At 36.2% G+C, this 11,781-nt stretch overlaps 3 protein-coding genes across 6 annotated transcripts in view; 2 read left to right on the top strand and 1 right to left on the bottom strand.

The window, feature by feature from the left end:
- The window catches only part of mcidas (multiciliate differentiation and DNA synthesis associated cell cycle protein), an 8,673-nt gene extending 3,160 nt beyond the window's left edge, over nt 1-5,513 (top strand). The window contains exons 4-5 of one of the 2 annotated variants that reach the window (XM_087268772.1): nt 884-994; nt 2,432-5,513. In XM_087268772.1, coding sequence (XP_087124898.1) covers nt 884-994; nt 2,432-3,040 — 720 coding nt within the window. In that variant the 3' untranslated portion in view covers nt 3,041-5,513. 2 annotated transcript variants of the gene reach the window in all.
- Nucleotides 1-11,781, top strand: part of LOC147841961 (uncharacterized) — a 280,011-nt gene that overhangs the window by 263,348 nt on the left and 4,882 nt on the right. The window lies entirely within an intron of this gene.
- Nucleotides 6,297-11,781, bottom strand: part of pstpip2 (proline-serine-threonine phosphatase interacting protein 2) — a 39,274-nt gene continuing 33,789 nt past the window's right edge. For both annotated transcript variants that reach the window (XM_087270154.1, XM_087270155.1), the window contains 5 exons: nt 10,187-10,283; nt 8,395-8,464; nt 8,248-8,282; nt 8,086-8,156; nt 6,297-7,924 (listed from right to left, as the gene is read on the bottom strand). In XM_087270154.1, the coding sequence (XP_087126280.1) occupies nt 8,101-8,156; nt 8,248-8,282; nt 8,395-8,464; nt 10,187-10,283 (258 nt within the window). In that variant the 3' untranslated portion in view covers nt 6,297-7,924; nt 8,086-8,100. The remainder of the gene's footprint in view (nt 7,925-8,085; nt 8,157-8,247; nt 8,283-8,394; nt 8,465-10,186; nt 10,284-11,781) is intronic.

Here is an 11,781-nt window from a genome sequence, read left to right as displayed (position 1 = left end):
TTCAAGGTCAAGGTCTAATTTGATCAGCCAATGAAATGTTTGAAACCAAAAATTTGCCTTTTCTGAACAAGCATTTTAAAAGTATGTGGTTTCCTATTGGTCACAATTGTAACCCAGGGGAAACTACAGACACTTCATTTTTTAAGAAGACCCAAAACCGCAAACACTTTAAACACAATTTTACGATAAATGAAGATATTATGTGTGCTCATTTATCCATACAGAAAATGAATAAATATATATATATATATATATATATATATATATATATATATATATATATATATATATATATATATATATATATATATATATATATAGTTTGTTTCATTTAATATAACAAAACAGACATTTTTGTCAGTGGCAAATCAATATTTAAAGCTTTATTCAAATTAATAGCCCAACTTTAATAACTTTAATAATCCACAAAACCAGTAGGTTTAAAATAAGTCAACATATTTTAGAGAACTGGCGAACAGCAGAGTCATGAGAAAACATTGTCACTCTGCAGCTGCCGATTTCCAAATGAAAAAATGTCCTATGTGACATAATTGATGACCACTTCTCTGTTTTGCCTTTTATTGCTTAGTGACTGAGAAATGTTCTTATCAGTGCATCCTTATATTTGTAATTCAAATACCTGAGCTATCTATTCACATTCAGCGGCATGTCACCTATAAAATGACATTTCATACCTGTGACAGAGAGTCATTCAAGTATGCGGACTGACTCTGAATGAGCTCATTATTTGTGGGATGTTTTGAGAGCACATGTTTGTGAATCACATCATCTCTGATGTCTCCATCACATACTTTGCTAATTGTTTTACTGAGTAATAATCATGTGCTTCTCTCTCCCTCTCTCTCTCTCTCTCTCTCCCTAGCTTCATGCCACACTCAGGAGAAAGCAAGAGGAAATATCTGCCCTGAAGGAGACCAATGCTCACCTGAAAAACCTGACTAAACAGACTGAATATTACGCCACAATACTAGATGTAAAGTGTTGTTTAACTGTAAATAATTAAGTGATGGAAATAAGAAGACAAGACAGATACGAGTTCTTGTAATTGATGTATACGAAATGGTTCTTCATCCATGAATGGCAATTTTAAAACAACCAATCAGAAAAAATGCTTTCAATTCACAATTTTGTAAACAACATAAAATCTGAATTAATGTTGCTTACCTTTTTTACTGCACATTTCAGGAATTATTCTGAACCAGTTTTAGTTTATTATGTATAAAATTCTGAGCAAGGACGGTAAACTCTAAAGACTGAATGAAATGGGGTGTAAATAAATGAGTAAATTATAAGGAACGGGTGGACGTAACAGGTTCCCATGGTAACATATAGTTAACTTATATTTCTATATATTTATTTTAAATGTTTAATTGAAAATGCTATTTTTCTGCAACATTAATGAAAATAAAAATCAATCAAATGCATAAGAAAAAATATATTAATATATTATTGTTCAGTAAAAACATTTCAATTTATATTAATTAGGGTTTTTATTGAACTCTGCATACGTAGTACCATGTCCATGACACAATTTACTTCCGCATTCTTTAAATTTTGAAGGGCCCAATACCCTCATAAGTGGTTCCGTTCTTTTATCAGTTGGTATAGAATAACTTTTAAATAGATTACAAGGTCATTTTTCTTCATGATAACTTACATGTGCAGGAACCGCCAAAATTAATTACAGCAACCTAGACCACACAGAACCTAAAAGGTACACTTTCAAATTTGAGTTTACAAAAAAAAGCACCTCTTTTTTTGGAGAGGTTTACTATAAACAGACAACATATACAATTATTTTAATAACTTTACCAATAGAAGATGAAAACATGACCTCTCTGGACAGAAATTTAAAACATGGAGCAATCACTCATTTTGTAAACATCTAATCATATTTTCGCATCACCATACGACAGAATTTCAATAGCACAAACTCTAGTGAGACCGCGGCTTTTCTAGATATACTTGAACCTTCCATACAGGTGCTGTTGGAGCTAAACTCTGCAGGACTCCAACCCCTGTAATTGAAAAATGTCTCAAAAGATTTTTATATTACTAATTTTATAATATATATATATATATATATATATATATATATATATATATATATATATATATAGGTCTCAAAATAGTAGGAAACCCTTTGAAAGAAGTGTAGTGACTAAAACAATTAAAAACCAAGATTTGCTTTGAATTCACTCCGTTTTACTTGACTAAAATTGGGCCAAACTAAACACTTGCTTTGCCATACTTTAAGTAACTTTCAGTGTTCTCAGCCCCTTGTTTAGTAACCACTGTATTACACACACACATTAATGAAACTTCAGCAGCCAGAGGGCAGCAAGAGCTTTACACTGTCAGTGTCACACCCACAAATGACCGTTTGTCAATTTCACTTCCTGTGTTCTAGGCCCTGACAACATCGTTCCAGACAGACTCGCTGTCACAGTGCACTAATGAGTGGCTGAATGAAGATCATTCTCCAGAGCACTCCTGGATCTCTCTGCTGACTCAAGAGCAGCCATCAGATCCATCTTCCACAGCTTTAACTAACTCCAGCGCTGACACACAGAGCCCAGCATCAGAGGTCAAGCAGCATCTGTGGTCCAGCTGGATTGACCTTCTGTGTGGAGATGCTGAGGACTGTCCTACAGGCTCCAAGCGAATCAGGTTTGATAATGAACTTGAACAGCTTGATTTGAAGGCCCAGGATCAAATGGTTCCTGAGGATGTAACTAAAGAGTCAACCTTGGCTCAGGATCATCGCCTTACGATGTCCTCTGAAAGGCAGAGGGTGAACATATTTGGGGCTTTTAATGGGTTTCAGGTTTTTACTGAAACCTCAACAGTCAAGTCTGATATAAACATCAGCAGCGATGGTGGGAAAGGTTTGTGTTTTAAGACCTCAATCAGAGACCATAGTACAGTAAAGACCAAGGTTTTCCCACATGGGAAGGCATTCACCTCTCACACACCAAGTGGATCCTGTCGGTTCCTTTGGGTTCCGAATGAGAGCTGAACCTAGGTGACTCGAATTGTTGAGTGAGTTGAAAAACTAACAGCATTTCATGTAGAGCCAAGGTGTTTTGTCCAGCTAAGACCAACCAAAGTACTTCATGTCCTGTAATCATGACACATCATTATGTGTACATAAACAGGAGTCACATGACCTTCTCTGTGAAGATGCTAAAGCTCAGGCTTGATAATAACGTTGTACAACTAGATTTGAAATATCTGAAGAGCCAGGCTTTTATTTGACCTAAGGTTGTTTCAGTACAATCTTTAAAAGTTATGTCACAGGCTCTTCCATGGAGCATCCATAATACCATTTCACTTATTCAAATGGAAAATGGTACTTCAGATTAGATTCAGAGTAGGACAAAAAATAGAACCCCCGACAGGTTTTGTGAAAACGCATACAAATGCCTTGAACTCGGAGGTGTTGGATGAAAAATACAGACTGTGGAATGAGTTTTTAACAGAAATATTCTGTAGGTTAAATTTATGAATGTAAAATGGTAAAAACAGTAGATTACTGGCAACCACAGCTGCCAGTATGTTTCCGTAAAAAGAAGAAAGGAAAAAAATATCAAAATGTTTTTTTTCTGTTACCATTATGGAGGATAGTAGCGTCTGTGTTCAAGTCAAAGATAAACTGAGCATATCTTATGTTGGGCCGCATCTTCTGCTGTTTAAATGTAACTGTGTAGTTACTAATGCAGTGAAAATCTGTTTGTTAATTGCAATCACACATGAACACATTAATGCATCTAATGACTTTACATTTTTGTGCACTAAGCTACGATTTAGTGAATTGAACATTGTATCAGTTCATGAAATACGGTTATTTTCTGTACATTAAACAGTTCCATAATGCTGCGTTCACACTAGACGCGGAACGCGCCTCAAGCGCAAGTGATTTACATGTTAAGTCAATGCAAATGCGCGAATAGACATCCTACGCAATACGCGCGAATGACGCAAATTGCGCGGGGCGAATTGAGCGTTTTGTGCATTTGACGCGCTTAACAAGCGTTTCGCGCGAATCTCTCGATTTCGAAAATCTGAACTTCAGCGTACATTTGCGCCGCATTAACCAATCAGAAGCTTGCTCTTGTGGGGGCGTGATTGTGATGTAGAACCTGTTGTCGGTGTTCCGAGGGAAATCCTCCAGCCTTCACCGACAACAGTTCATCAAACTCGGCTTGGCTCAGTCAGAAGCACCGCTGAAAGCCTCCGTCATCCAGGTTAAGTTTCTGGAGGAGTTTATGAGCTCACAGTGCTGGATGCACCTCTGAAAGGATGTAGTGGACTCAGACACGACCCTAAACGTATCTGCTGTTTTTCAGTCTTCATAAAGCACATAAACACTGTTATTTTCTTCATAAAATTCATGTTAGCCATTTAGCTATGAAGCTAGAGTCTTTGGGCAGATAGAAGCCCTGCCCGTCACGCGAATCCGCGTCTGTTCTGAAGTGAATTTGACACGCGAATGAAGCAGGGTTTGACGCGCGAATGAAGCGAGTAAACTCAAATGTTCACGCGGTTATTTACGCGCGAATAGCGCGATTTATCCGCCCGTTCCGCGTCTGGTGTGAACACAGCATAAAACTTTCGTTTTTTTTACAGAAAGATTCTGGCAACCACAGCTGCTGGTATTTTTCGTTAATTTAAAAGATATTTTACACTATAAGAGTTTGCTAATTAACACTCTTTCAGTGTTGATAATGTTAACTCTTTCAAAAGTGTTATTTTATCACCTTTATAATGGTTCCTATATAAACTCTTAGGGAGTGTTAATTTTAACTCTAAGGTAGTTAAATCTACTATCTAAAATTTGCAGTGTAGGTGCTTGTTCACACGAGTGACAGTCTCACAGTGTGAAATATCAAAGATGCCATCAGAGGGAATTGTCAATGAGACACTGACTGAAATATTAGACAAGCTAATGACCTGGGGATTCAAAACCTGCTTTGAGAAATGTGTTTTGTCTGAAAACACATCGATGATGACCTACAGCCAATGAGAGAGCAAGATAAAGGACAACAGGGACTTTGGCAATAAGTTATAGAACACAAATTCTGGAACATGGATTTAGTTCCAAGAACAACAACTCCTGTCTTTTTGTGCCATGAAATTTGTGAAATGGAGGACAGTTTGGAAAAGAATTAGCTGGAGCACCTATGTTTTTTTGATGTTTCATCTTCGCCTATCACAATGGGGTACCAATTTCAATATAATTTGAGAAGTCTGATTTCACCTGTGATCTTACACTATTTCCTTATCAGTTACGTTTGGTTGTAACACATGGCATACTGACTTTATGAACTCTGACCTACAAATTTGCATCGTGTGAATGCGAGGGCGAAATAGAAGATCAAAACTATACCTCTTGTGTAAAAAATGGAGCAACCGTTTGTTTCATCAGTGAGACAGTATCTTTCTGTGTCAAAGACAGTTTTAATAAATCTGTTTTTAAAGTTTTATATTAATTGTTGAGGTAATTTGTAGCATACCTGCTTGAAAACAAAGATCCCAAATCAAGGGTTTTTGCATGCATGCCATAGAAGAGTCAATCTTTGCATTCACCAAAGAACCTTTCTGTCAACATTTCTTAAAAGAACCATTTTCCTGGGGTTAAGGAGATTTTAACAACCTAAAGAAGCTTTCTACAATATAAAGGAATTCTAAAGGTTATATGAATGTTAAAGGGTCTTAATGGAAGAGTAGTGCCAATAAATAAACTTGACTTAAATACAAATGATAAAGACTGCACTCTAAGATCAAATCCATGAGTATATATTAGAAATATGCCCTGAAACAGTGAATCCGGGTCTTCAGACTCACATGACTAGTAGGCATCAGTGTTGGGCCTGGTTAGAGCTGAACTCTCCATTCCAAGAATAATGTTTCGGTCAGAGTATACAGTTTGTTCTCACCTCACATTCATAGTTTTGTTTAGAATATACATCTCATCCATTCAGATGGTCACAAGTGCAGACATTTAAAACTTTTCAAATATTTGAAAGCATTTACAGCTCACATCAGATCTGTATCTATCTCTGTATTAACCTATAAATGATGGACTTCTGGTCTGTCACTTGTTATTTTAATATTTTTGTGTAAATATTTAATATAGAATTTTTTTTTTTTTGTTTGAATTTAGCCGAGAAACTTACTCAGTTCACTCAGCAACTTAGAAATAGTTTTCTTTTCACGCCTCAAACAGACACTCCATATGAGTATAATAAAGCTGACAGTTTATCACAGGTCAATGAGATGAAATAATATATACATTTATTGAAGCAATGTTTCCAGTGGTACTCTGTTCTGACAGTATCTAGAATTTTACATTACAAATAAATTATTTTTGTAGCCTTTAAAGTTTTTTTTTCAAGTGAAATGTTTCATTTACACAACACTAGCTGCACCAAACTGAAATTAATGTTAGTTCTCATCATCTGCTTTTTATTGGTTGGCCAAAATGGTAGTCTTACTCCCAAACTCACACTATTGGCCGAGCCCAATCAGGCAGCTCAAAAAAACACTGCAATTCCATTCGATGCCACTAGTGCTTTCAAATCATTAACTTCACCTTTACATTTCTTAAAGGGCACCTATTTGAACCATTTTCAAGATTTAATATAAATCTTTTGTGTCTCCAAAACGTGTGTGTATGTTTAAACTTAAATTACCCATCAGATTATTTATTATACCTTTTTAAATCTGGGAAATGTCAGCTGTTTTAACATTATAGCTGTTTTTGTTGCCTGTGCATTTAATGCAAATGAGCTGGTTCTCTCCGCCCACCGTTCTCACGCCCGTGTCAGACCTGTAACTTTCACCTAGACAAACAGCACAGTGAGAGACCAGAATGGAGCTAATCATTCTTACGATTTCCTAACGGTTGTTTGTTATATTTGTTGTGGAGTTAATTCAAGCCTTTCTGCAATGATGAGTCACACACAATGTTGTTATAAAGATTGCTCGTGCACACACACACACAAGTTTAGCTTTGCTGTGCTGTTTTTGCACAGCAAATGTGACAGGATACACGTTAATATCCACTGCTGTATAGATATCCGTTATGTTAATGTACAAAATAAACCTGATTTAAGTCCACAATCCTAAATTGAAGCGTCTTCTTTTATCATTGTACTGTTATGCGGCTGTGGTGATGAATAACGTATTGATTTTAATGGCTTTATTGCAAATATGCACTGTTTAAAAATTTTTTTCAAACTTGTAAAACTCATTAATGATCACATTTGATGATGACTGATGATCGCAGCAAGCTGAACAGATCTTTTAACCCCAGTTGCTTTGCGCACGTCCTGTCTTTTTGATATGATTATATGCGTTACTATAGAGACATGATAATATCGAGCTGTCAATCAATTCAGTGGGTGAGGAAACCATGTCACGTTGTGGGGGACCTCAAAATGGGAGGGATTTGGATCCTATTTTAAGATCAGGAAATTTAAGAAAGAGACTTGTTGTGTTTAGATCACTCCAGTATAACTGTGTACACACTATACATACACACAGTTCTGTCCAAACAACTTACTAAAGATGATTTTCATTATAGGTGCCCTTTAATTTATATATAGGTCAATCTTTTTTACAGTCATTAAAATACACAGGTTTACACAATGTTGTTTTGATGATGTGATCGATGTAGTGACAACTTTTACGCAACAGTTCGCTAAAGGTGGATTTCGATTTAGCAAGTTAAAAATGTTTTTGTGGAAAAGGTCACCTTATTTTTACCAGGCTACGATATATTCTCACCCCATGATTTTAGGAAGCTGGCAGCAGCATTAGAAGATAACCAATGTGCTTGATGAAAAACCTCACAGATGCCTGATGTGATCCTACTGAGCAGCAGAAAGGCTCTAGAAGACTGCAAAAGACAAACAAAAAGAATAACTGAAACACCATTTCCTCAATGGACCATTCAAAAGATTCATAAATAGCATTAGACGCTGTATAATTCTTGGTCCAGCATTAATAAAACTATTTGTAAACCAATTGTCAAGAGTAAATTCCAGCGAGAATTCTTACAGAGTCACGTTCGGGTTAGTATCGTAGTATGCTGTACCCTGGCTCTGCTACAGTCGAGTATAGAGGATCGTCTGAAGATAGAAGATGAAGTGAAGAGTTGGGAATTGAGTAAACATCCAGAAAAGAATGTTTAAATATAGTGCACATGTAAGATTTGCATACTTCCTGCAGCTGGCGGTGGAGGTGCTGCTGCTCTCCTGGAAGAAATACAGAAAAGAGGCAAGATAATATTGAAGGTGATGATTATATTCAGTAAGAATAATATGACTGATTGTCTAAATTCTACATCTGTAGGGACTGAGGGTTCACCTGGGCGGTGGAAGTGAGCGAACGACACCAGATCTCTGATTGTTGTAGAAGTTCTCATATGGAATGGGTGCTGAGGACAGGTAAGTTTAATAAGCATTACATGCTGGAAATAATATTCAGCTTCTTGCAGACCAGTCGTTCACTTAATAAGACCTTAGTGTATCACCAAGAGACTTGGGATTTTAATTTTATTTTGCTTGCATGTTTTTTTTAACTTGCATTTTTTTAATCAACACATTTTCAGCAACATAAAGGAATAGTTGACCTAAAAAATAAAAATGACCTTAATTACTAGCCCTAACAACACAAAAAATAGGGGGGGGGATTGCTATGGAAGTCAGTGAGTAGCAGCATTTCATTCAGAACATCTTCTCTTGTGTTCAACAGTAGAAAGAAACTTTTTTTAGATTTTAAAGTGAAGGCCGAGTAAACGATGACAGAATTTTTATTTTTGAGTGAACTATCCCTTTAATGCCCTGGTGAACTTGATGAGGGTGAATAAAAGAACAGAGAATAAAGTGTTTTTGGGTAAATAAAATATTACAAATTGAAGTCATAATCCACACATAAAAATGTCCACAACGGCTAAAACACCATGAGTATGTGAGCATATTGTAACTTAAATTCTAGTAAATTAAAATATGCACACATTGTAGAGTAAACTAATTGTAAATTAGCCTTAGGTGAATGATGAGTTGATGAGAAATCTACTGGGGAAGAAAGAAAAAACACTCAATTTATGCATCAATTTATTTAATAATTACATTTCTATTTAAATTAGAACTAAAAAATGTGATAACATTCATTCATTCATTTTCTTGTCGGCTTAATCCCTTTATTAATCCGGGGTCGCCACAGCGGAATGAACCGTCAACTTATCCAGCAAGTTTTTACGCAGCGGATGCCCTTCCAGCCGCAACCTATATCTGGGAAACATCCACACACACATTCACACACACACACATACACTACAGAAAATTTTGCCTACCCAATTCACCTGTACCACATGTCTTTGGACTGTGGGGGAAACCGGAGCATCCGGAGGAAACCCACGCGAAGGCAGGGAGAACATGCAAACTCCACACAGAAACGGCAACTGAGCTGAGATTCGAACCAGCAACCTTCTTGCTGTGAGGCGACAACACTACCTACTGCGCCACTGCCTCGCCACAATTTGATAACAATAGTGTGTTATTAATTATAGCATCTATTATTAATTAGTTATATATTAATTATGACGACAGGAAAGTGAACACTCAACGGCTGATGATGACTATATCTTAGATTCACTCTTAAAATATTATAATACAGCTAATGAATAGAGACAATCAGCCAATCACAATCCATCTAAAAAACAAACAAACATATTTATATATAATTAAATGATTAAATTATAATTAATTAGACTGTTGAAGTCACTGTTATTTAGTGCTGAAGAAACAAAATCCAAGTACCTCTGGAAGTCTAAAAAAATCTTGCGTTTTAATGGACAAATGAATGTCTTCTCATTTAATGTCCCGCATGATGGTTCTTAAGTTACTTTTAATAATTAAACAATAAATAGATAATGCTTTGTATGGTCATGACTGTAAATATGTAAACGATACCGGAGTATTAAGGTTGAAAGAATGTTTTAAGAATGTTAAAAAAAACAACATACATTGATAGACTGTTCTGGGTCCCAAATTTTGTAAGCCTAGTCGTGCATTCCAACTGAAATGATTGAGTTCCCTCAGCAATTACATAACAACGATACATGTGACCAACGAAAAAACTGTTTTCTGAGAGTTACCTGGTGGTTTGTCTCCGGTCCTCCTGAGGTTGACAAAATGCTCAATGTCTTCTTGAATGTTACACTGCTCCAGAGACTTCCTCACTTCCTCATAGAGCTGCAAAACACAAACAAATAACGTAAGAACAGGCGTTATACTATACATCAGGGGTGCTCAATCCTGTTTCTGGAGATCTACCTTCCTGTACAGTTTAGCTCCAACCCTGATTAAACCCACCTGAACCAATTAATTAGGACCTGAAATCCACTTGATAATTACAGACAGGTGTGTTTGATAAGGGTTGCAACTGAAATCTGCAGGAAGGTAGATCTCCAGGAACAGGATTGGCCACCCCTGCTATACATCAATCTGCTTTATCAGAAAAGTACAAACTTGAGTAATATTCAAAAGTATCATCTTAAAGGTTTAATTACTCAACAAATTAATATATTTTAGACGAAATCAGAAAGCTCTCTCATCCTCCAAAGGCAGCAATGTTCCAGAAATGGAACCAAAAACAGTCCGTGTGACTTCAGTGGTTCTACTGTAATCATATGAAGCTCCAAGAACCCTTTTGCGCACCAAAAAAAAAAATTTTTTACTCTCCAATGTCTTCTACATCAGGGTTCGTGTTTACTATGGGCAATACATATTGCCAATTGCAGGCAGCTACACGCAATCATCATGTTGTCTTTAGTAAATGCACACCCTGATCTGATGCTGAAATAATAAAGGCAAACAAAGCCATTTTTTGCCACACAAAAGTGTTCTTGGATCTTTATATGGGCACAATTAAACCACTGAAGTCACATTAAGGGCCCTATCATACACCCGGCGCAGTGTGGCGCAAGGCATGACGCAGTAGTTTTTTGGTAGTTTAAGCTTGGCGCAAGAGTCGTTTTGAGGCATTGCGCTACGCTGTTTAAATAGCAAATGCATTAGCGCTCATTTTTGCGCCCATAGGCGTTCTGGTCTAAAAAGGAAGGCGTTCTGAGGCGGACCGCTGGTGCGTTGCTATTTTGAGAATCTATAATAGATTTTTCATTAGACCAAAACTAACCCGGTCTAAACTCCGGCGCAGAGTTGCGCCTCGCTTACGCACTGCTTAATACGCACAAGAGAGCAATAGGCAAATATCTTTACATATGAAAAAATTTAAATATTAAGGATATATATAGTATATAATAAGAATAGATATAGAATATAAATATAAAGGATTAAAATATTACAAAACATATTATTTTCTAGACTACATAAATATGAAAAACCACTGCTTTTATGTCTTCTTCATCTCGGGAGGCTTTTTCAGTTCATTCATAACAATTTGCTTTTGTATAATGTTATTATTATTAGCAGTATTATTTATTATATCCATATTTATATTTGTTTTATTAAAAACAAGCTTAGATTTGCCCACCTGTCAGGTTTTAGACCATATGGGGCATGGCAGGTGTATTTGGAAATAACTCAGTATTTTGACCACACTTGGTCATTATTGTTCATATATTCGTTTGCTGGAAATTAGAACTGAATTTAGAAATAGTTTTGAAACAAATCTTTGCGCTTAACAAACGAAATTAATTATTTATAGACTAATTGATGTCTGTACGTAAAG

This window comes from Danio rerio, chromosome 10 (genome assembly GCF_052040795.2).
Source record: "Danio rerio strain M-AB ecotype USA chromosome 10, GRCz13ab, whole genome shotgun sequence".
Classification (NCBI taxonomy): domain Eukaryota; kingdom Metazoa; phylum Chordata; class Actinopteri; order Cypriniformes; family Danionidae; genus Danio; species Danio rerio.
Note: the sequence above shows the minus strand (reverse complement) of the source record. Positions and strands in the feature narration are given on the sequence as shown.